This window comes from Urocitellus parryii, chromosome 1 (assembly GCF_045843805.1).
Source record: "Urocitellus parryii isolate mUroPar1 chromosome 1, mUroPar1.hap1, whole genome shotgun sequence".
Classification (NCBI taxonomy): Eukaryota; Metazoa; Chordata; class Mammalia; order Rodentia; family Sciuridae; genus Urocitellus; species Urocitellus parryii.
Genome location: NC_135531.1, coordinates 159,805,744 through 159,829,179, shown reverse-complemented (window position 1 = coordinate 159,829,179; position 23,436 = coordinate 159,805,744). Strand labels below are relative to the sequence as shown.

General features: G+C 53.7%; 1 protein-coding gene across 1 annotated transcript; it reads left to right on the top strand.

Moving 5' to 3' along the window:
• Positions 1–11,795: 11,795 nt before the first annotated feature.
• On the top strand, positions 11,796–23,113 carry Stc2 (stanniocalcin 2). The gene is made up of 4 exons (XM_026401331.2): positions 11,796–12,144; positions 14,172–14,314; positions 16,643–16,854; positions 21,964–23,113. Exons 1-4 carry the CDS (start codon positions 11,994–11,996, stop codon positions 22,364–22,366), a joined length of 909 nt encoding a protein of 302 aa, XP_026257116.2. The 5' UTR covers positions 11,796–11,993; the 3' UTR covers positions 22,367–23,113.
• The last annotated feature ends 323 nt before the right edge of the window (positions 23,114–23,436 follow it).

The following is a 23,436-nucleotide window of genomic DNA, read 5'->3' as shown; positions in this document are numbered from 1 at the left end:
CAGACTTTGCCAGAGACTGGTTTTCCCAAGCTCATCCTCCCCCGTGACACAGATCCGAGTCCCCGAGTGCGACGCACGTTTTATTGGTGCCCTGGGGATGGTGCAGGGGCAGTGGACACATGCTTTCTATTTAAGAGTTTGGGATTTAATTTCACGATCACCTTCTATTTATGGGAAGGGTTACTGGATTTCATGCGTGGTCACGGTATAAAGTTTCCTGCTAGAATAAATTTTCTAAGTTAAAAAAAAAATTCAGGGAAAGCAGAAAGTCAGTCAGTCATTGTCCCCGTGGGATGCAGGACTGGCCCAGGCCACGGGATGGTAGAGAAATGACCGACCACGGGCTGGTTCCTATCAAGTGTGTGAATGCAGGCCTGTCCTGCAGACCCGCCGGTCTCTGTCCACAGAGGACACGTCAGCTCATGAGCCAGTTTGGTTCGATGGACAAACACTGGCCCAGAGTCTCTGATGTGTCCAGGTCCATGACGGCCCCAGGAGGGGTGGTCTCTGAGCAGTCCTCAACACAGGGACCTGAGCACTTGCTGGAAGAGCAGGTCTGCCGTGTGGGGAGGAGGGAGCGGGGTGAAGAGAAGGCACGAGAGAGCTAAGCCCGGTCCCGTCCCTGGGCTCTGACCTCAGGCCCTGGATGCAGAGGAGCCAGTTTAGACCCATGGGACTTCCCTGTGGCAGCGAAAGACTCAGAGGACTGCACTTTTAAAGGGGTAAGAGCCTTAGGGGCCAGGAAATGGCCCCTAAGCCATTTCCTGTGGCCCCCTGTGGCCCAGACAGCGGCCCACCCTCGGGGCTGCTGCGGGCTGAGAGGTCCCTGTTGAATCCGGCCAGGCAGGGCCACTCTCCAGGCTGCCCTGGGCTTCCCTCTTTGGCTGGAAAGCTCCTGCTGACATCTCTCCATGGTCCCTCTCTGCACACTGAAGCTGACCCAGGATCCCGGAGGAGAGCTGAGCAGGAACAGCCAGGGACACAGAATGGCGGCGTCTTCCTCTGTATCCCGAGGGTCGGCACCGTGGGGAGCCTCGTGGTCTCTGGCTTAGCACGTGGTTCCAACCTAGGGGATGGCTGCCCTGTCCCAGCCACAGGGCCCCGGGGTGGACTCAGCCCATCCTCACCCCACTCCCCACCATGGAGCGTCAGAGCAGGGCTCTGGGCCCTCAGACTCTCCCCCCAGAGCCAGGGACTGTTAGGAACTTGGACTTGGAACTGAGAGACCAGCTCATGCTGGGCCGGTCTCCGCAGCAGAGGTGCCCAATTTCAGGGCGGGCCATTTTCTGCCATGTGCCCAGAGACACAGACGAGGGAGTGAGACAGAGGACAGAGAGAGCTGAACAGCAGCCCAAGCTCTGCCCCGGCCCCATACCCCTGCCCAGCTCAGCCTCTAGCCCCGAGCTCGCCAGGCCCAGCGCCCTCCCCACCTCCCCAGGGCCGCTCTCCAGATTCAGGAGTTCCTTCACATCTAACCATGACAGCCACACTCCTGACCTGGCCACTGGCCCCGGTGACCCCCCTCCTGCCGCCACCCCACCCCCGCCGTGCCACTCTCTGGGTCCCGGCCACCCACCATCTTGCAGGGCTCTGGACAAGCCGAGCTCTCTCCTCCTCTGGGCCTTTGCTCTGGCATAGCTCTGCCTGCCTGGTTCCTCTGTGTCACCAAGGTTCTGTAAATGACCTCTGTCCACGGAGGTCTTCTCTGGCCACCTAGCTACCCGAGGCCCTCAGCCACTGTCCCTCTTCTTGTGACTTGCCCTGCTGCATGAGACCAGTTCTCTTGTTCCTGTTATTCCTCACGGGTCCCCCCAGGCCAGCACAGCACCTGGCTCGGGGTTGAAGCCCAAGGGCCTGGCCCCATTAGGCCAGTTAGAGAGCCAGGTCAAGGGCAGCAGTGACACGGCAGGGACACCGCCCCCAGCTTGCCTGTGATGAGGAGTGTCCTGGCCAGTGAGCCAGCACCAGCGAGTCCCCCGAAGGGAGCGCAGGGTGGTGAGGAACTTGGCGATGGGCCCTGAGGCTGGTCAAGACAGTCACACTCTAAAATATGCAAGACCAGATTTTGTGCACGGCGCAAGTTTTATCTTTGACCATACTTAGGGAAACATTATTCAAGAACATTGTGAACACACAGAAATAAACCTTTAAAAATACCATTTGGATGCGGCACACACATACAAATGAAAGATCCTGTCTTTCGACTGTGACGGCCCATTAAGGCATTTGTGACCAGCGAATGTGAGGGACCCAGCCCATCTCGCTGCAGGAGGAGCCAGTGGGGAGCGGGGGCAGCTGGTACCCCTGCCTCCTGCCCTCCCGGGGCTTGACCGCAGTGCCCAAAGCCACAAAGGCTCCAATTCTTACTTGGATGCAGATGTCCATCAGAGAATGTTCACAGCCACCACCCCTGCTCTGATCACTCCGAAAACAAGGGCTCTTCAGCTCCTGCAGGGGCCACGCACTCTCCCATTTAATCATCCTCTGCCGACCCTTAAGAAGCACGTACTGTTATTTTGTGCTTACCTCCAACTGTCTAAAGCTCAGAGAGGCTAAGTAACCTACCTGGCCGTGTTCACACAGCTAATCAGTGCAGCCTGGAGCTTAATCCTGGGGAGAGGAGATCCAAAGCCCTCCCCTCCACTGGGACATTTTCCCACCTGGCTGTTACTAACAAAGAAAGATGAAGGGCCCAAGGCCTTCCTCTTTCCCGGCTCCCTAAGGGACCCCATAGTGCATTGCTGGTGATGCTGGTGAGGCAGCAACCTGCCCCAGGTCACCCCTGGCAGCCTCCCCTCGGAAACTCTTCTCTCCTTTTGTCTTTTCCTGTTTTTCTCCTTCATCCATGATCAGCCCTCCGCCTTGGTTCTGTGAGCCCTCATCTTTTTGTTGGTAGCCTTGCCCCCAAAACAGGAAGAATCTACACATACCCTTTGGCTCTGTTGATCGTATCTGACCTCTGGTCCTTTGCACTGCTTTCCTCTGCGGCCTTCCTTCTAATGATATTTTTCTCTCTCCTTTCTGCAAGTTTTTTTTTTTCTTTTCTGTCTTTCTCAGGGTTTTAAGATCTTAGGAAAAAGAAAAAGAATAATTTTTAAAAATAGATACCGTCCCGATATGTTGTCTAACTCACTTTGATTGGCATCAGAATGAAAGTGTCCTTGACCTGACCCATAATCCTGACGCTCCCTGGTGAGGATGGAGAAGGGGACTGTGACTTGCAGACCTCAGGACTGGTATCTCCTGCTGCAGATCTAGACGTGGACTCCTTCAGACGCAGGGGCTGCAGGCAGGAACCTCTGGGCTTAAGATGGGACCAACGATCCCCAGGGCAGAGAGAGGCCCCAGGGGCAGGGCACACAGAAGCACTTTTAATCTGTAGGCAACGGCAGCGCAAAGCAGTGCGGGATCAGGAAAGGCCACAGGAGGTGGCAGGTGCCGTGGACACCCCCTGACCCCTACATTCTCCACCCTCTCCCACAAGTGGGCTCCCCTCAATAGTCCAGGTCTGCTAGAGGAACTGGCGGACACTGTGTCCCAGTACACACGCACGTGCACACTCACACACACATGGAACCGGCTGCGTGTCAGGGGCTATGGCAGGAGCTGGGACTGGACCTGGACCACGGCTGGCAGTGTCCTCTCCATCAGCAGCTTGCCCTTCATCAGGCAACCAACAAAGCAAATGAGGTGATAAGGGACACGACTTGCAGGACCGCATTAAGGCCTCAAGGCAGAAGAGGCTTGGCCTCTTTGCAGTAGAGAAAGAAGGTTCTAGAAGGGAATGCCTGATGGAGAGAGTGGTTTCTGTGAGATCTTGACCCTGATTGGGCCAGATCGCGCAGGGCCTCGGGGTCTGTGGTCAGCAGTGGACAACATCTAAGGCCTCTGGAGCTCAGCGACAAACAGGTGTGAGCTGGTGCCGGGTCTCTGTCTGTCTGCTGCTGTGGCTTGTTTGTTTGTCCACCTGGCTGTTGTGGACACCTCTATTGAAGAGGGTGTGAGTGACCAGAGTGAAGCAGGAAACCCACAGGTCAGCTCTGTATCAGTAAACACAAACGGTGAGCGCAGAACGGAATGGCCCCGTCTGGAGTCAGAAACAAGCACCTGCAGCGAGTTTTGTGCAGAGGTGGGAAGGAGAGGTGGAAAGGAAAGCCGGGACCATGGGGGGGGTGGGGGGGGGACCCGGCGGGGGAGGGTGAAGAAGGAGACACTTCTGCTTCTGCTGGGACCCCTCATATGCAAACGTCAGGGATTTTCCTGGTTTGTCACCATAGGTTTCTCAAAACCACCTCTTCCTTCCCGCCTGACTTCTCAGGTTTCCCGGCCTCGAGGTCCCCCTCCCATCCACCTGCAGGGCCAGAGCTGCCTCTGCATCCTCAGGATGTCCCCAGATGGGAAAACACTGTCCTGTAACATTTGACTTCTGCATGGGGCCTTCTGTCAGGGTCCCGAACTGCACATCAACCATTCTTAGGCGGGTCACAGTGCCATGTCAGTGGTCCCATGGAATCGGATCACCTCGTGCCATCGTCACCGGCCTAGTGTGTGTAAGTGACATCTGTGTGACGTTTGCACGACAGCAAACCTGCCTGATGCACGCTTCTCAGTTCATGTCCCCTTTGCTAAGAAGCATGTGGCCACGCTAGCAAGTCCTCTCCTTCTCAAACACTCCCCTCCCCACTGCAGGAAGCCACCGCTTCTTCAGCCCACCTCTCCTGGGCTTCTCTAGTCCTCCGTGTAAGTTAGTCCAACTGCCTAGATTTTTCTCTTTCTCCCATCTGATAAATATCTCCCAACCATCCTTCAAGATTCAATTTATATGTTCTTAAAGTGAGTTTAAAAACTAAATCTTCCTCTCTGACTCCTCTCCTGCATCCCTCCACCGTCCTCCTGGTTTCTCTCTATCATAAATCCTACCAGAGGGTGCTAGAGAAATCTCTGCCCCCTTCCGTCTGGGCTCCTACCCCAGGAAGGGCAGATGACCACGTCTGTCTCTTCCTGTTACCCAGCCGTGCCCGAGTCTGCTGAATGAATGAAGTCAGAGTGGGCAAGGTTCTAAATCCTGAAGGTGAAGATCTTGAGTAATCAAAATTAACCTTAGAGATCCCGTAGGGGCCGGGGCAGTGGCTCTGTGGTAGAGCCCCTGCCTGGACATGGGTTCCATTCCCAGGATGGTAAGAAATAAAATAAATTTTTTTCAAAATCCTGCAAACTGCCCTTTAAGATAGAATATCTGCGTTTGCACATTGAGCCCTGTCTCCACTGGAGTAGGAGGAGCTCCTGAGCAGAAAGACTCTAGGATGTCTCCCATTCAAGTCCACCTGAGGATTCTTGGATTCTGATGTAGACAGACCAGAGCATCAGATGGGCAACTGTGGATGGTGAAACTCACACCTACACACAGTGATTCCCGCTGCCTACAGGAGTTTAATTCATTTTGGTTTAAATATTTTGCCTCTATAACCTTAACCCCCAATGTATCAGGAAAAAGTCGTCATCCTTTAACATTAAAGTGCAATGGATCCTTTTTATTTTTTATAAATAAAGTATGGAAGTGTGACCAAAGGGATTACTTTTTAACTTTGCTAGAAAATTTAATAATTTAAACATAGCAAATTTTCCTGGCATATCTGTCCTGGTTTTGAAGCTACATAAACCCAAAATGAGCAACATGGTCTCAGTGCTAATTGCTCCCTGGGTATCGTGTGTGAACCTGTCACAAAGCCAGCTTATAAACACCGATCTCAGATTGCAAGCAAATCCCTGGTAAGTTCTAGTTCATCATCACTTCTGGATCTTCTTGCACCAGCAATATAAAACACATTACTTCTGAAACCTCTAACAGCTCATATTTTTTTTTTTTCCAGAGAAGATGGTCACCCTCTGGTAACCGCAAAGCGCTTTTATTCCGACGTGTAGAAGCACCCAATGGAATAATTAGCCATTAAGTTTTTTCTCTCATTTCTGTAACGCCTATTTCTTTGCACCTTTATTTGTGATCTGACTCCTTCATTTGTTCATTTCAAACGGTACCAAGCAAATTTGGTAAACTAATACCAAAGAAAGACGGAATGTTTTCCTGTCACAAAACACTGCATGACAAAACCGTTCCTGCCAAGTGACCACGGGAGAAGAATATCGTGCCCCCTTTTGTCCTTAGAAGTACGCTGTTGCCCCATCGGTTTGCAGGGTCCATCTAGATGGCTGGTGTTGGAGACTCACAGCCTGAAACTTCACTCACAGAGTCAACCTCACCATCTCGGTCAAACCCACAGCCCACCCACAGCCCACCGTCTAGGCACTCATCTCCTCATCCATCCAACAGTCGTCATTTCCCTCGGTCGGCTTCTTCTCTTTACCATTTTGTGCCGAAAATGAAAACTTCTATTTCAAGACTGTGCTCATTCAAAGAAAAAAATAATAAACCCCATAAACATATCCAATTATTATCTATCAACTAAATCATAATTTAATAAAATGCATAGTAAAAACAAAATAAAATAATAAAATGCATGTCCAGTTCAAAAAAAAAAATAGAAGTCTACAAAGATGGTGTCCTCCGTCTTCCTTCTCACCTTCCTGAGGGAGGATGCAACACTTGGGACAAGGGTACCCATGAGGTGTGTCCCCATTATATCATCTTTCCAGGCAAACCCACTTCTCACCACTTGTCTCTTATTAATTTTTACCATAATTGGCAATAAGTGATGAATAATAATGAAATAGTTCTTAGAATGATGAAGTAAAACATTTTTAATATGTAAGAAAATTAAAATCACTACAAACTTATGCTTTATCCATACAGCCCTGTATTTATAAAACAGTCTCAACGGTCCTATGTGGCAACTTCAGGATAAAATGAGTTTTATTTTATTATTGTTTAAAATGTTTTCTGGGCCCTTTGGAAGACTCCTAAAAATGAACAAAATCCATGTCATAGCAGTCCTTACAAACAGAACTGCTCAGGAAAATCTAAAACTGGGTCCAGGGTCCAGGGAGCCCTGAGGGCATATTGAGGGTTAATCACATTCATAGAGTTGAGCCTCTACTGTCCATGTTCAAAATCTGGAGTATTAGAAACTTCCCCAGAAAGACTTTTCCTGATTTGTTCCTAGGTTTTGACACCAAAACAAAGAAGACGAAGAAGAAGAAGAAGAAGAAGAAGAAGAAGAAGAAGAAGAAGAGGAGGAGGAGGAGGAGGAGGAGGAGGAGGAGGAGGAGGAGGAGGAGGAGGAGGAGGAGAGGAAGACTTTTCCTTCACCCACTTGCAATGCAGCAGTTGTCCAAGTGAACCCCTGGGGAGAGCCTCACAGGCTCTAGCCCCACCATGCCCACCTGGGCACAGCCAGCTCCCTCTTCAGAGACAGCACCCCCTGCCCCATCCTTTTCTCCTGGATCTCTCTCAGCCTGTGATTAAGAGGTAAAAATGACAACCCAAGGGAAATAGAGAGGTTTCCCGGGTACTGCTCAGGCTGCAGAGCAAGGCACTAACCAAAACTCAGGCCACAAGCAGACACGCGGGTTTACTGCCTTGGATTCTTCACAGTAAGTGGGTTTATTGTGAGGGATACTGGCTTAAAAACAATCTTAGGAATGATGGGTCCCAGGACAGTCCCCCAAATGGGCTTCTTAACTCGGATTGTTGTGCTGAGTTTTGACAAGGAAAATTAGTAGAAAGCACATTTGCAGTAGTCCTAACAGGCAAACCCAAACAAAATAGACACGCCCTCCTTTACCCTGCATTCTATTTAGTGAAACAATCGGCTTTAATGAAAGAAGAGAAGTGATGGAGACCTTGAGGGAGGGAACTCAGCTTGTGAGGTACTGGGGGGCTGGACTGCAGCAGTTTGTAATTTTGACTGTTCAGTTCCACTTCTATAACTTTTTTCATTTTCCTATAGGTTCCATGCACTGGAGCAGAGGTTAGATTTGGGGCTCGTCCTGTAAGGCCACAAAGGAAGGAGAAAGAAGAAGGAAATAAAAAATTTTGAAAGGGTTATTTCCTTGAAGGGGGGTTTAGAGCATGCCATTGTGAAAAGATATGAATCCACTGGGTAGGGAAAAGGTGATGGAATTTAGGGGAGCAACACCAGTGCCCCAGGCCTTAGAGCCTGTAGGAGTTGACTGTTTGGCCAGGCAGTTCCCCCTCTGACCATAAGGTGGTGCCATCGGCCCAGACAGCCTGCCCCAAGGGGGTGGGGCGAGCGGTGGGCGGAGCTCCCCACTGTAAGCCATGTTCTCCAAGGGTTCTGGAAGTCACAGAAAGCCTGGACTGGACAGCGTGTGTCAACCTACAAGTCCTTGCCTCTGCCAGCAAGAATAGCTCCCATCCTTTCAGGCCCGACCTGCTCACGACCAAGCGGCACCTTCTGTCCTACTGGGTACCTCAACCCACTTCAAGATTCCAACTCATTCCATTCCGTTCCTCTCATTGTGTCCCACAGAGGAAGCCCCGGGCCCCTGAACTTTTCCTGATTCCTAAAAGGAGTCAAGTCAAAGCACATCCTACGGTTTTAGCCTCAAATAACTGTGAGGATGAGAGAACAAAGTCAGCCATGATGGGCTCCCCTGAGTTGTCACCACCTAGCCTTACAACACATCCCAGCCCATCTCACCAGCTCCATCTCCCTCTTAGTAACACACTGGGCAACTCCTATTCCTGACCCAAATCCTCCACTGGCCCTCCCACCTGTGATGGACACTCAGTCCCCTGCCTTGACTTGTCCATTCCCCAAAACCTTCCTTCTTAGGACTGACTGAAGGTGACTGGTGAAGAGGACACACTGAGGAAAATGGGAGTCTCCTGCTCAACCACAGAAGCCCCTGGAAGTCCTGAGGCAGGCCACATCTGCCTCGCCACAGTCACGTAGCCCTAAACAGAGCAGGAGAGCCACACTCCCCTGAACTGCAGGAGCACCAGCTATCTGCCCTCACTCCTCCCAGGTGTCTCAGCTTCCCTTCGGGTGGACTTGGGGTCTGGAGGGACACTGACGTCTTGGGCTTGGAATGTGGTGCAGGCCTGTTCTCCATTCATTTTAGCTTCCAGGATTATCCCCCCCCCCCCCCGCCACACACACACACACCATTTTCATCAGCCACCATTCCCCAAATCAGGCCTGAGTGACAGATGGAGGTGAAGGAGTCCACAGTAGAGAGGGGGTCACAACAAAGTCACAGTCTGTGACCCTCAGCCCCACTTCTACCGTGGCCTGAAGCCCAGGCTGGTAACCCAGCAAACTGCCTAGTGATTCTGCAAAATTCATGCAGCCCTGGTGACACTCTTGCCTGGATAATTTGACCCTGGAATGGTCCAGAGATAAACTAGGATCTGTGCTTACAACACCTCAAATTCTAGCTTCTGCGTTGTGTTCGTCTTGTTCTAAAGGACAGTTGGGGGACCACGATGTCCCTTTGCATATCTGGAGCAAACAGCCTCGAGGTGAATTTTTAAATCATGTCGGATCCTTCCAGGGCAGACCAGAGCCTCATGGTGAAGAAAGGCGGAACCTAAGAAAGGCAGAGGGGAGGCCTGGCTGGTGCTCCAGGTGCCCAGGAGTCTACAGCTGGCAAAGGTGACTCACTCCTGTGGCAGGCATCTCCTGTTTCTGTTGTCCCCCAAAACAGGTGACCAGATGCATTTTAAATGCCAGCACTGCTCAAAAGAGGCCACATGGAAAGAAAATCTACCAGCTACACCTTTAAACAAGGCTGGGAGCAAATGGCAGCTTGACTCCGGGAATTTAGGGCCTTCTGGAGGCAGAATAGGCCAGAATGGCCCTGAGTCCCCCGTTTTGTTTTGTTTCCAGGGGTCTACAGGAGGGATTTTTTTTCACAAATTAATAAAGGAAGCCAAATTGAGGGTTCAAACTCAGGCAAGGTGGGAATGAGGTTGGCCAATCCTTGGGCAGGGTACTCCCTCAGCTCTCCACAAAAGGTCTCAGGCTGCGGGAAGTAACTGCCATTGGAACCCGGGACAGTTTCTCACCAACACTGCAGACCTTCAAAGTGACCACTTCCCGGGACTCTCACAGATGAGCAGTTTCTGGGTGCTCCGGCCCCTGGAAGGCCTACATCAAAGGTGCCCTTCCCCACCACCTCCTCTACTCCCTCTGGCCGGCTGGATGCAACGCGGGACAGCTGCAGCCAGCGGTGCTCACCCTGGCCCCCAGCCTCCGCCTTCCCCACGCCCAAGGGCAGCTGGGAGCCGGGAAGGGAAGTTTCAGAAACCTAGCAGCGGCCTAAGGATGACCTGCCCCAGCGTCTCGGTACCCCCTCCTCCAGGCGTGTCACATGGCGGCCTCAATAAGGCAGGCAGTGCGCCCCGCTGCGGAGACCTGGGGCGGGTGGCCGCGGGCAGTGGGTGATGAAACCTGCCCTGCGCGTTACTGCACAGGGCGCGGGGCGGGGTGGGGGTGGAGAGCGGGTACCGGGCTCACCTGTTCTCCGAGAGGAGGGTGGGGACTAGGGGGAGGGGCGGGGGCGTGCCAACACCGGTGCGTGCTGGGTGGCTCTGGGTGGCCGCACTCGCTTCCCACCCTCCCCCATCCCCGTAGACCCCCGAGCTGAGCCGTCGGGTTGACGAGGCCAGGAGCAGTTCCTGTCCCCGGCCCCGGCGCGAGGGAGACGTGAGCGTGCACACGTACACACACAGCGGGGGCAAGAGGCGCTCCGAGCGGCGCCCAACTTTCCCTTGGCTTCCTCCAGGCGGGGAGAAGCAGCTGGGGGCAGTCTCATTCCCGCCGTGCTTAGGGAGGGGGCCCAGACAGGAAAGAAGAGATGCAGAGACCTTCCCCCAGATTTCGCTTTTCTGCTTGTTTTTACCACTTCCATCCGATGACTGGGAGTAGGGAGCCCAAGCGGGGAGGCGAGTGGCACTTTAGGAAAGAGAAGTGTGTGTTTGGAGACGCCTGAAGTTGTCTTTCAAACTTGGGCCTCCGCAGCACGCGAAGCTCCGCGGGGGCTGACTCAGGCTGCCTGGGCCTCCCGGGCCACCCGCCTGGAAATGATGCAAGTCGGGATTGTCACCTGGATCCCTGCAGCCCAGACTGGACTGGGGGAGGAGCGAGACAGGATATCCCAGGTGTTGCATGACCCACCAAAAAGAAAGCGGGAGGAGGCGGCGGTTGCTCAGGGCAAATAACTTTAGTACTTCTTTCTGTTCCGGTCTTCAGTCATGTTTGGTTTTACTTTGTTTTAACGCAAAGCGTCTCACGCTAAGAATTCCCATGGGCGTTCAGTTTGCCCGCAGGACCACTGTGCACAGGTATCTCAGTTCCAACCTCTCAAGACCTCGGGGCTGCGGACCTTCCTGAATTCCAAACTGGAAAGAGGAAACTCGCAGCCTGATGAGGTTGTGACGCGAGTAAGGGACCCGGGTAACTCGGTCCCAGCGCGAACCGTCCCTTCTCACCCTCTAACTGCAACCGGAGCTGGGCTCCACTTTGATTTTTTTTTTTAAGTCTGTTCGGCCATTGCCTCGGAGCACCCGCACACGCGCACGCATCTCTGGCCGCGCTCACACACACACTCGCACACACGCACGCAAACGCTCGGCCGCCGCCAGGTCGGCAACTTTGTCGGGCGCTCCCAGCGGCGCTCGGCTTCCTCCTGTAGTAGTGGGGCGCAGGCCCCGCCTCCAGGCTGTGTTGTCAAACGGGCCAGGGTCTCGGATTGGTCCAACCGCCGGGACAACACCTGCTCGACTCCTTCATTCAAGTGACACCAGAGCTTCCAGGGATATTTGAGGCACCATCCCTGCCATTGCCGGGCACTCGCGGCTCTGCTAACGGCCTGGTCACATGCTCTCCGGAGAGCTACGGGAGGGCGCTGGGTAACCTCTATCCGAGCCGCGGCCGTGAGGAGGAGGGAAAAGGCGAGCGAGGAGGAAGAGTGGGAGGAGGAGGGGAAGCTGCGGAGGAGGAGGAGGAAGAGGAGGAGGAGAGGAGCACAAAGAACCCAGGTCTCCAGGCGGGAGGTTTATACCAAGAACCATGTGTGCCGAGCGTCTTGGTCAGTTTGTGACCCTGGCTTTGGTGTTGGCCACCTTCGACCTGGCGCGGGGGACCGACACCACCTACCCTCCCGAAGGTCCTCAAGACAGGGGCTCCCAACAGAAAGGCCGCCTGTCTCTGCAGAACACAGGTAAATGCGTGCGCCCTTGCGGCCACGAGTTGCGGGAGAGAACCCGGTGCACCCACGCAGCGCGCCCTGGGCGTTTCGCCCAGAACCGGACGCCCACCCCCGGCAGCGCAAACTCCTGGGGTGGCGCGGGACGTGCAAAGGAAAGCGCAAGGCCAAGCTATGTCTGCGCCGGGCTCGGAGCGCCCGGAATCTGCACGTGCTAGCAGGGTGATGAAATGGCTGGGGCAGGACTTGTTGCTGTCCTCCCCCGGGGTTGAGGGGAAATGAGGCAGCGCCTGACGCTGCCAGAGGCAGCCTTCGAGTCTCGGGTCCAGTGCAAAGCGTACTTCTCCATTCCGGCTGGCCGGAGGGAGGCTCCGAGGGTCCCCCGAGCCGGGCTAAGCCCTGCATCGGGGAGAACCTCTCTTTTACAGCTGGCCAGCCGCGGCAGGACTGCTTCACTCCTTCCTCAAAAGATGCCCGATATCCCAGAACTTTGCTGGCTAGACGAATTGCATCGCGAACTTCCCCTCAGGGGCATGGCTTTTGAAAGGGATAGGGGTCGCGCAAAGCGTACCTCCGTGGTGCTGCCGCAGTCCTCGGTTCCTGGGCAGGTCAGCATGAGAAGAAATGGTGACAGGACCGAACCGTGCGCCGCCTCTGCTAGACCAGCTCTGTGCTCACCGGCGAGCTCCGAGCAGAGCTGAGCCAGGCGTGCGGGACACCGGGCTGGCTCTTTTCCCAGCTCCGGGGAGAGAAGGAAAATCGCCTAAAGCTCCTTCACTCTGCACCCAATCCCGCTGTGTTCTGGGGGGCTGTGCGAGCGCCGCAGAGGCAGCGAGCGTGCGCTCACCGCCCTAGCAGGAATGCACGAATACCCACAGGGGACGCCCCAAGTGAGTGAATCGCTGCCCTGCGCTCTCCTTCCGGTTTGCGCCGGGGGTCCTCCTGGAGCCTCTCACCTTCACTTGCCAGGGAGGGCGCCCTCCACACCCCAGGACCCTCGCGGAACCCTTCCCCTTCTCCAGCGCTTTCTCTGGGAACTGAATCTGATTCTAGGTAGTTGGTGACCCTCCACAGATACACCCCTCATTCGCTAGAGGAATCGGAGTGCGGATTGTCTGCTCTGACTCCGCCCTTCTTCCAAAAGATACTTTTCTGATGTAATTTTGTGGTCGGTTTAAATCAGAAAATTGGGTAGGGGGAGGGAGGGAAGAGGCTTCCCGCCTGCGGCAGCCTGACAGTTAACTCCCCGGGTCTGTCCTTTCGGGCAGTCGAATTAGAAACACATTCTGCGAAGGAGGGCAGCAAGCGCTGGGGCCACGGGAATTCCAGGGGATTAAGTGATACCTCACACAGGATCCCTAATTAAGAGGAACCTCTAAGGGCGGACGGTGGACGGTGGCCTTCTGGCAGGCTAGCCAGGGTCGGACTCGATTCCCCGAGCCTGCCAGCAAACCGCGGCGTCCCTAGCTTGGTATTTTTAATGCGGATGGTTTGGAGGCGCTGCCTTAATAGGAATTTTGTTTTGATTTTTAGGTGTTGAATCATAAAGCTGAATTGAAACTGCTTTGGGGACGCTCTCATTTGGGGGTCAGGAAGGAAATGACTGATTTAATAGCTACAGCTTCTACAGATCCGAGTAGAGAAGGGTATTTCATTGATGAAATACCTTCATCTTAAAATCTTATTTTTGTCTGTGAGTTTAAAAAGCTGATATTAATATGTTTTCTGCTCTCAAACTACACGTTCCCATAAATGCTTTAATAAAATGGAAAGGAGCAGGGAGAATACTCAGACTTAATTTCTGATTCTGATTTTTATAATTTTTGGCTAATGTTTACAAATATTTACAAATATCACATTTTCTGTAAGTGGTATTAGTGATGAAATTTGGTTTCCCTGCTCTTCAGTTCTGATATGGTTATCACTGACTTTTTTTTCCCCCTTACATTTTCCTCTGGTCCTCATTGACTTTTCCTTCAGCTGCCCTGTCTATGTTCCCCAGCATGGCTGAGTTGTGTATATATTTGTAATTTTCATTTTAGCGGAGATCCAACACTGTTTGGTCAACGCTGGCGATGTGGGGTGTGGCGTGTTTGAATGTTTCGAGAACAACTCTTGTGAGATTCGGGGCTTACATGGGATTTGCATGACTTTTCTGCACAACGCTGGAAAATTTGATGCCCAGGTAAAGACCACACAGAGCGTGAAACATGTTTCAGGTTAGCACAGTTCGATAGAAATGTTTGCTGGAAAAAGTCCTTAACAGACTCCTTAACTGCTTAACAGGTTTCCTTAGCTGTTCTTGGTGTTAATTTCAGGGCTTGCAAGAGACATTCCAGGTGTGAGCAGGATGCCAGGGTCTCCCCAGGGCACTGATGTCCTGCTATCTTTATGTAGGTGAATCCTTCTACACTCTTAAGCTGTGTCTACACAGGCAAAGTGAGCCTGCATACCAGAATCATAGGAAATGATGGACACCTTGGAAGAGAGGACACATCGTTTCTGTTCACCCAGAACCCAGTCCCCAAAGCCATTGCATGAGGGACAGTAGGCTAAAGGGGCAGGGGCAGAGACCCCCAGTATTACATTCCAAAAGCTTTTTCTACCTAATAGGTGGGGTGGGGGGAGGGGCAGGCAAACTAGACTCTTCAAAGCCTCCAAAAGAACAGATATTTATTCCTTCTAAGTAGCAGACTCTTTTTTCCCAACCTGAAAAGTCAAAACCATGAATGAAACGCTGTTTTTCTTTTGTTCTATATAATAAATATGGCTAGGATCTGACCCAACTGAGATATTCTGGGGTCCCAGGTTAAAGCTGAGTTGCCACTCAGGGCAAGGACCTAACAAGCACCTACGACTCCAATGTCTACAACCCAAATAAACGCGGGCTCCTATGCACGAGGCACTTGCCCCCCCCCTTCATTTTCTCCCTGGTCCCAGGTGCCCGGTTGAGACACCGTGTTACTGTGTATCATAAACTTCATCTCCCATTTCACTGGGGCACAGTGACAGCTCCTGAAGAGGCCACAGTGGAGGTGTGATTCATGCACATGGGCCGTCAGCAAGCCTGACATCCTGGAGGGCCTGACAGGGATTGGGCCTGGGAGCCAGCCCGGAGGCAGCAGGCCCACAGTCTAACCACAGAGGATGTGAGCTGGCAACAGGGGAAACAGACCAGGGAGGAAAGAGCACAACTTTGAACTCGAGGCTCCCTAATAACGCATCCCTTCTGGATTAACTGGAATTAGGAAGCGTAATAGGAAATCCGGAGGAAAGATGTGTGCTGAAGGGCAGTCCCACAGGATGTCAGGGAAGAAGACCAGAACAGGTCGCTCTGGCCCTGGAGTGAATTAATCTCCCTTTTTCCCTCAACCAACAGGAGCATGTCCTCGTGTCCTCGAGTTAGAGGCATCCCCACCAGTCAGTTCCCAGCACAGAACTAGTTAAGCCCTCTGTCCCGTTTGGCTCCTACTGGAGAGCTGCAGGAGAAGGGGCCACAGGGTGGGTTCTCAGCCCTCAGACGCTCTATGGGCGCATTTCAGTTGCTTCTAAAGAGAGAACCAAAATAAATGTGCTGGCTGGCTTCCCGTGTCCAACCTGAACCATTGACTGTGTCTCAAGTGGCTTCCCGGGTCTAAAACCCAGGGTGGCCTCTAGGACCACAGCTTGTTTCTAGAGTAAGGGAGGAGGCTGCGGGGAATCCTAGGTGGGCACCCAAGTGCCCCCTGCCTGGGACACTGATAAGGAAGCCAGGGCCCAGCTCCCTCCACAACCCCAACAGCTGGCTCCTTTCTAGGATAAGCGCAGCCTTAATGGGGTTGCCAGGGAGGAGAGCTGCGGGCCAGATGTATGCGGGCCTCTCCGAGGCAGGAGCGTGGGGGAGGGCCACTCGGCTCAGATGCTGCCAGGCCGGGTGCCAGGCGGCCTTTTAGTAGCAAAAATCCTAACAGTTTAAAGGAGTAGAGTCATTTTTTGGAAAGGCAAAGAATGCTCCTGCTTGAAGAATAAGAGGAGGCCCGAGTGGAGCCAGAGGCCCTGAGGCAGGAAGGGAGGCCTGCAGCCTCCGTCTTGGTGAGGCTCCTGGAATGGAAGAAGGTGCAGCTCGGCGGCCAACGGGCACCTTCCACTCGGGAAGGACCCTTGCTGAGAACCACAAAGGAGTCATGGCCCAGTTCCCCTGGTGTTCCAGAAAAGCTGCCACCCAGCCGCCAGCCCTGAGCTGCCCTGACAGCCGCGGAAGCCCCAGTTCAAGGGAAACGAAAGGCGCAGCTGGGGAGGAAGGAGGCAGATTTGTTAGTGCACAACACTAACATCCTTTCTGGCGCGGTGCCGGAGGTGTCCTGTCACTCTGGATGTACCTCCGATGTGCCCCGTCACCTGGGAAGGACATGAGTCTGGGACAGGGCCTGGGATTTGTTGTCCTAAAAGTCCTGTGTGACAGCCCCAGAAAGATCAGTGCAGGCGCTAATGCCTGGCCTTCCGCCCTCTCCTCTCCCCTCCCCTCTGCTCTCAGGGCAAGTCGTTCATCAAAGATGCCTTGAAGTGCAAGGCCCACGCTCTGCGGCACAGGTTCGGCTGCATAAGCCGGAAGTGCCCAGCCATTAAGGAAATGGTGTCCCAGCTGCAGCGGGAATGCTACCTCAGGCACGGGCTGTGCGCCGCGGCGCAGGAGAACATCCGGGTGATGGTGGAGATGATCCACTTCAAGGACCTGCTGCTGCACGAGTGAGTACTGCCCGCAGGGCCCGGGAGGGCGGCCGCGATGGCGTCCAGCCTGAGGGCCTGACATCCGAAGCTGCATTCCCAAAAGCTGTCCCCCAGGAGCCCCTGTCCTGCTGGCTTTCAAGAAAAATGAGATTTTTTTTCATCACCACTTTCCAAATCCTGGGCCCCCAAAACAATATTACTTTTACTCAAATGTTTAAAATCAGAAATTCTCATCTTCCCCTTAGCCAAGGAAGTCTCTGAATATCTCAAATAGCTGCAGGGTTGTCCTTGTGGGCAGCTGAGCGCAGAGACATCTGTTGGACCGGGCACTGTGCTGAGTGCTGTGTCTGAACCTCTCACCTGACCCTCGCAGCAGCTCCAAGACTTGGGTGCTTTGACTGGCTTTTTACAGATGAGAAAACTGAGGTGAAGGCAAAGCTGGGACTGGGGACCAGGCAGCTTAACTGAGAGCCTAACAGGCAGCTCTTAACTGAGAGCAGTGCTTCCCCTGGCCCCAAGGCTCTCCTTTCTTTGAAAAGCCCCCACCAGAGAAAATGCAAAACAAACATCAAAAACGGATCTGCTAAGCATTGGCATGCCACACCAGGAAAATGTGACAGTCCTTCTTGGAAGACTTGCAATTCACAGATAAGCCCGGGACTCCTCATTCTTTAAAAATGGTCCCAGCTTTCAGATCCTAATTTTTGCAGAAACGTAAAAGCAAGTGGGTACACAGTTGTTCCTAACATGAGGGACGAGCCAATGGCTCCTTCCTCGGAGCAGAAAGGAAGCCACCAGCTAACAGTCCAGTGCATATCACTGCAGTTTGAGGGCACCCTTGTTCTTCCCACAGGGTGGCATGGTGCCAAGTCAGTACATGAACTCTTGTTCCTCAGTTCATGCCATGACCTGCTCCCAGCTATGTCACTAAACAGGCTACCCCACCCTCACCCCCAGTATCACCTCAGTCATGGAGGACAACAACCTCCGCCGTCACTACCCACTTGGTTATAAGGTTGCAGGTATCTTGCAACAGCCTCTGGATCATAAGGTGTGTGGGGCATGGATGCCGGCAGCTCTGGCCAAAAGCGAGAGTACGTTGCCTTTTCCTTGAATCACACCAACACCTCATGCAACAGTTTCATTCTTCCAAATACGTCTAAGAGAGCAATAGTAATAACAGCATCAACAACAATGATAACCATCCTTTTTTCCTAATGTGCCAGGTTTTTGGCCAGGGTCTTTGTGTGAATTAACACATCTGTCTTTCCCAATCATGCTACAAGATAGAAATTACTGTCCCATTTTATAGAAGAGGATAGTGAAGGCTGAACCTCACTCCGGGGTTTGAGTCCTCCTCTTCAATGTGGGGATTGGTGGTGTGCAGTCATCCCTGAGGGCCTGGAGCGTCCTCCTCAGATACACAAAGCCATAGGTGCTCCAGACCCTTATTTAAAATGACATAGCTTTTGCATATAACCTGCACACATTTATTTATTTGTTTGTTTTTAATTTTCAAAAATGTTAGTGCATTACAGTTACACGTAATAGTGGGGTTCATTTGACATATTCGTAAACACACAGAGCAAGTTTTCTCATTTCAATCCCAACCTGTATGCATAAATCATCTCTAGAGGACTTATAATACCGAGTGTAACGTAAATGCTACGGAAATTGTTGTTGCCCTGTATTGGTTAGGAGATAATGTCTAGGGGAAAAAAATAATCCGTACAAGTTCAGTACAGATACATTTTGTTTTCCAAATATTTTTGCTTCGTGGCTGGTTGCGTCCACAGATGCAGAGGGCATAGGTACCTGAAGCCAGTTGTCAGGAACTAGCCAGCTGTCAGAACCCAACCTCCTTGTTCCTGGCCTGTCCTCTCCTCACCATACCTGCAGAGGCCTCATGGTCACCAAATATAGTACAGTTCTTTGCTTTTCTCAAACCAATCCCCCTGTCTCACACAGTGAGCTCTGTGAAACCCCTTTCCTTCCAGGTACCCTGAAAAAGATGCACGCCCCATGGCTGAGAACCTCCATAAGTCCATTTGCCCCAGCCCATCCCCCACTGTCACCCATGACACAGCTTGTTGACTATGGGCCCGGGGTGCAGGTTTATAAGTCTACAATGTGTTGTTGAGTGTCTTCTTTGGGGGAGTGAAGTTTTGAGGGTTTTGCATGCTGTCCCCCTGAAACGGAAGGAGCTCAGTGGCTGTCTAGTGTCTCCTCATGGCCACCTGGCACGTTGTGCCCCTCAGGCCTTTTGCCCACTTGGCCCGCTCTAGAAAAGCAGAAGGCCTGCTCTGATCAGGAGTGGCTATGTGGTCACACACAGGTCCTCTTGCTTCTGGCTAGGCCAGCCCCTCTGGGCAGTGAGTCCCTCCAAATACCAGCTCCCCCAAAGCCCCCATCAGCAGCCCTCATGAAGCCCAGCCGCACAGTGCCTCGCTGCACAGCAAGCTCAATTGCCTGAGGTTTTTAGCTTTTTATTTTTTTGCCATCTTAACTGATTCAAGAAGGCCCTTACAAATTGTGTGGCATTGATCACAAATGAGAATGAGAGCTGTATTTGATGAGAGAGGACATACAGTCACCCTAGAATTCACAGCACTCCTCCTCGCCCCAGCCCTATTGATCCCAAAACAAGCACATTGCAGTTAGAGCAGCCATTTCCAACTCCCGGGGCCCTCTGCTCCCTGCCTCCTCCTCCCGCCCATCTTTCTCCTGGTCATCTGCCTCCCCCTAGCTGCGGGCAGCCTGCTCTGGCCTGCACACAGCCTGTCACTGGGTGCTGGCAGCCAGTGATGGTTCAGAGCCTCCCGGCACATCCCCCTCCAAGTATTTTTTTTAGACTGTTAGCCTTGCTGACACCCAGTCAAGAGAGCTGGGCTTTGTCATTAGACACGGCTTGTCCTGCAGCCTGAGAAGGCACCGTGCCAGCTCCAAAGGCTTAGATGAACTCACTTCAGCACACACACCCCTCCGCGTGGCCACAGCCTCCCAGGAGAGAGCCAAGGGCTGAGGAGAGCGCGGGCTAGGCCTGCCTCCTGGGGTCCATGTCCTCCTCAGGGTTCTGCAGGTGCGTCTCTGGCAGATAGAGCACACCAGGGAGGGAGGCCGGGGCAGGCTGCACATTCCCAAGACAGCCTCCCCCAGCTCGGGGCAAAGAAGCCTGAGGGAGGGAATCTACCTAAGCCCCAAAGACAGACACAGCCCCTGCCATGTACACCTGGGCCCAGGGTGACAGGTGCTAGGACCCTGTGGCTTCTTTAGCAGAGATTCTTAGTGAACTTGAGGAACCGGAGCCACTTTTCAAGGCAGAGGAGTCAAACATGCATTGAGCGCTTTCTGCCCTGTGTTGCCGCATGCAGGCCTTCTATGAGGTAGCCAAGGAGGCAGTGTCTTGCTGGCACTGGCACTGGAAGTGCCCAGCAGTCAGGCACAGATGATGCCAACGGCATCCAGGAGAACTTAGAAGGCAACTTGAACTCCACCAGCCAGAACACTCCTCTCTGCTATCAGCCGGCCCCAGGCCTTCCTGCCCTCTTAGCCACCTTCTCCCTCTTATCAGTCGATATCCACAAAGCAAGGACAGTTTACCCAATCACAACTGGAGGACTAATTAATCAAGCAGCGGTCAACACCACACACGTCTTAAGACAGCCACAGTGCGTTGCACAGAAAGATCACAGGCTCTTCCACAGCCCTCCAGGCCAGGCTTGTTATAACCACCCCCTGTTCCCAGTAACTTCCCTGGTCAAGGAGAGATCCGAGGCTGTGATGCTCATGATCAGATGCATCCAGGACCTTGGCTAGCTAAGGGCTACTTTAAAATGTTGGTCAGTGGGGCTGGGGCTGTGGCTCAGCAGTAGAGCACTCTCCTAGCATGGGCAAGGCCCTGGGTTCAATCCTTAGCACCACATAAAAAGTAAATAAATAAAACAAAGGTATTGTGTTCAACTACAACTAAAAAATAAATATTAAAAAAAAAAATGTTGGTCAGTGGGCTATGGGCCTACCTCATGGTGGAGCCCTTGCCAGGCATACATGAGGCCCTGGGTTCAATCCCCAGCACCAGGAAGGCAGGAAGGGGTTCACCCCGATGAAGCATTCCATAGCCACCCCACCTGGGGAGTTCTGAGAGGCCAGCGAGAGCAGGACAGGCTGAGCAGCTGGGCCCATGCACGTCAAGGCAGGCCTGCCCCGCCGTCTGCATGCACCCTCCAGCCCTGGGGGCACAGTCTCCCTGAAGGGCATCCAGAGTGAGCCAAGCAACAGGCTGTGGCTCATTCCAAACCAGGAGGCCTGACCACTGGCCCTCACCCCAATCCTGGGGAAGCCCAGACAGAAAGAATGAGGATGGTCAGATCACATACCTGTGCGCGCGTGCGCACGCACGCGTGTGCACACACACACACACACACACACACCTACACCTGTGACCCAGAGGGACAGCTGCATGGGAAATGATGCTGCAGGCAGGTGTCTTCCCCAAGCCCCACCACCCAGTCCACAGTCCTCCTGGTGCAGAGGGCAGTGCACCCGGTAACCCCTGAGAACACCCTTCCTCATGAGCCTAAGCCAGCAGCAGACAGGTGTGGGGAGGACCTTCAGGAGGGGGCCCTAGAGGAAGGTCCCTGGTGCAAAGCAGTTGGCCTCACTGTCACCACAATGCTGGGGCTCTTGGAAGCCATCGGAGCCCCTCTCTGAACCCTGAACTTCGTGGCTCCTCCTCTGCTGACTGAGGCCCTCCCCCCTTGCCCAAGGCTGTTGCACTGACCCCGGGTTCTGGCGTCAGTCATCAGCCCCCCTCCTGCAGTCTGCCTTTACTCCAGTGCCTAGGCCCTCAGCTTTTATCCCAAGCACCTGCCATTGTCGCTGCCCTTTGTCCTGCTTGGGCTCCCTCTCTACAGCAACTCAGGGGTGAGAGTCCTTGCCTGCATGGAGCCTGGCCCACAGGGCTGCCCAGGAAAGACCCAGAGGCTGGTGCTCCATAGTGGGGCTCCAAGTGGTTCCAGGAAGGGCTTCCAGCACTGGCCCCTCCCCTTTCCTGACCTGATCACAGCTCTCAGGGCCTCTTTGGGACTCCGTCCATCCTCAGTGTCTCTCTCTGCTCTCCACCTCCAGACCCTACGTGGACCTGGTGAACCTGCTGCTTACCTGCGGGGAGGAGGTGAAGGAGGCTGTCACCCACAGTGTTCAGGCCCAGTGTGAACAGAACTTGGGAGGGCTGTGCTCCATCCTGAGTTTCTGCACCTCAGCCATCCAGAGGCCCCCCACGGCATCCCCTGAGCACCAGCTCCAAGGGGACAGAGCCAGGCTCTCCAGGATCCACCGCGGGGAAGCCAGCCTGCACTTCTCAGAGCCCAGCAGCAGGGAGGCTGTCAGAGGCGCCAGGGGCGAGCGAGGCAGCAGGAGCCACCCACAGGCCCAGGCCCGGGGCCGAGCGGGGAGCCAGGGGACTCAGGGACCTTCTGGAAGCAGCGAGTGGGAGGACGAACAGTCTGAGTACTCTGACATCCGGAGGTGAAATCAAAGACCGGCCATGAAATCTTTCCTCCACGCCGTCCATTTTCTTATCTATGGACATTCCAAAACATTTGCCATTAAAGAGGGGGGATGTCACACGCAGGATTTTGTGGGATTGTGGACTTCATGACGGTGTGTGAACAGGTGAGATGGAGGCTCCTGGGGCAGCGGGGTCTCAGCGGGCCTGGTGAGCTGGGCACCTGCATGTGCTCAAGGGCATCCCGAGACCTCCTTGTATCTCTGTCTTCTTCCCATCGTGGGCCAGTGAGTGGTGGGCTACTGTGTACCCTGCTCTGGGGGAGGTGAATGCCCACCTGCGCTGGGCCAAGCACCGGGGCTAGACCCTGCAGCCTCTGGCACTGTGGGAGGGCAAGGCGGGGCCAGAGGGGAGAGAGGATGTCCCCGGAGGTACAGGGGCTGGTGCACAGGAGCCGCACAGTGCTCTGCAGAACCCGAATTCAGTTTCCTGCATGGGGCCTCTTGGTTCAGAGCTGCTTGAAGGAGAGAGGGCAGAGTCATTTCCATGTGTGATTTCTGAGCCATTGTTCTTCCCGGGGGACACAGTCCGAGGGAGTGACCCCTGTGTGTTTATACTTTAACCACTGCTTCCAATCTCGATTTCACTTTTTTATTTATCCAGTTACATCTATATATCTGTTGTCTAAATAAATGCCTTTCAAACAAAGCAACTGGTTCATTAAAACCAGCTCAAAGTGGGAGGAAAAACAGCCCCGGCCCACCCTTTGGGGCCCAGTTTTTTAAAGTGCAATTTTTAAAAGAATCCAACAGCCCAACAGCACTGTACCTGGTCTGGGCTCACATTCACCTGGGACAGACCTAGTACCTGGAGGGAAACGCACACAGGGAGACCATGAGGCAGCTCACCTTGACCCACCGCCAGGTCCCAGCAAGCCCTGTACCCGCCACCGTGCAAGGCCCAGCAGGAAACCTGGCTTCCCCATGCTGGAGGGAAAAAAAAGGGGAGAAGAGAAGGAGATTGTTGAGGCCACCCATCGAGAGGCCCACCAGTGGCGCCCACCTGCAATCCCAGCAGCTCAGGAGGCTGAGACA

Bases quoted from the DNA above. Each gene is read 5' to 3' on its own strand.
- Stc2 (XM_026401331.2), top strand. From the start codon at position 11,994: ATGTGTGCCGAGCGTCTTGGTCAGTTTGTGACCCTGGCTTTGGTGTTG. The intron at 12,145-14,171 runs GTAAATGCGTGC...TTTTCATTTTAG, and splicing joins CCTGTCTCTGCAGAACACAG to CGGAGATCCAACACTGTTTG. The intron at 14,315-16,642 runs GTAAAGACCACA...CTCTGCTCTCAG, and splicing joins CTGGAAAATTTGATGCCCAG to GGCAAGTCGTTCATCAAAGA.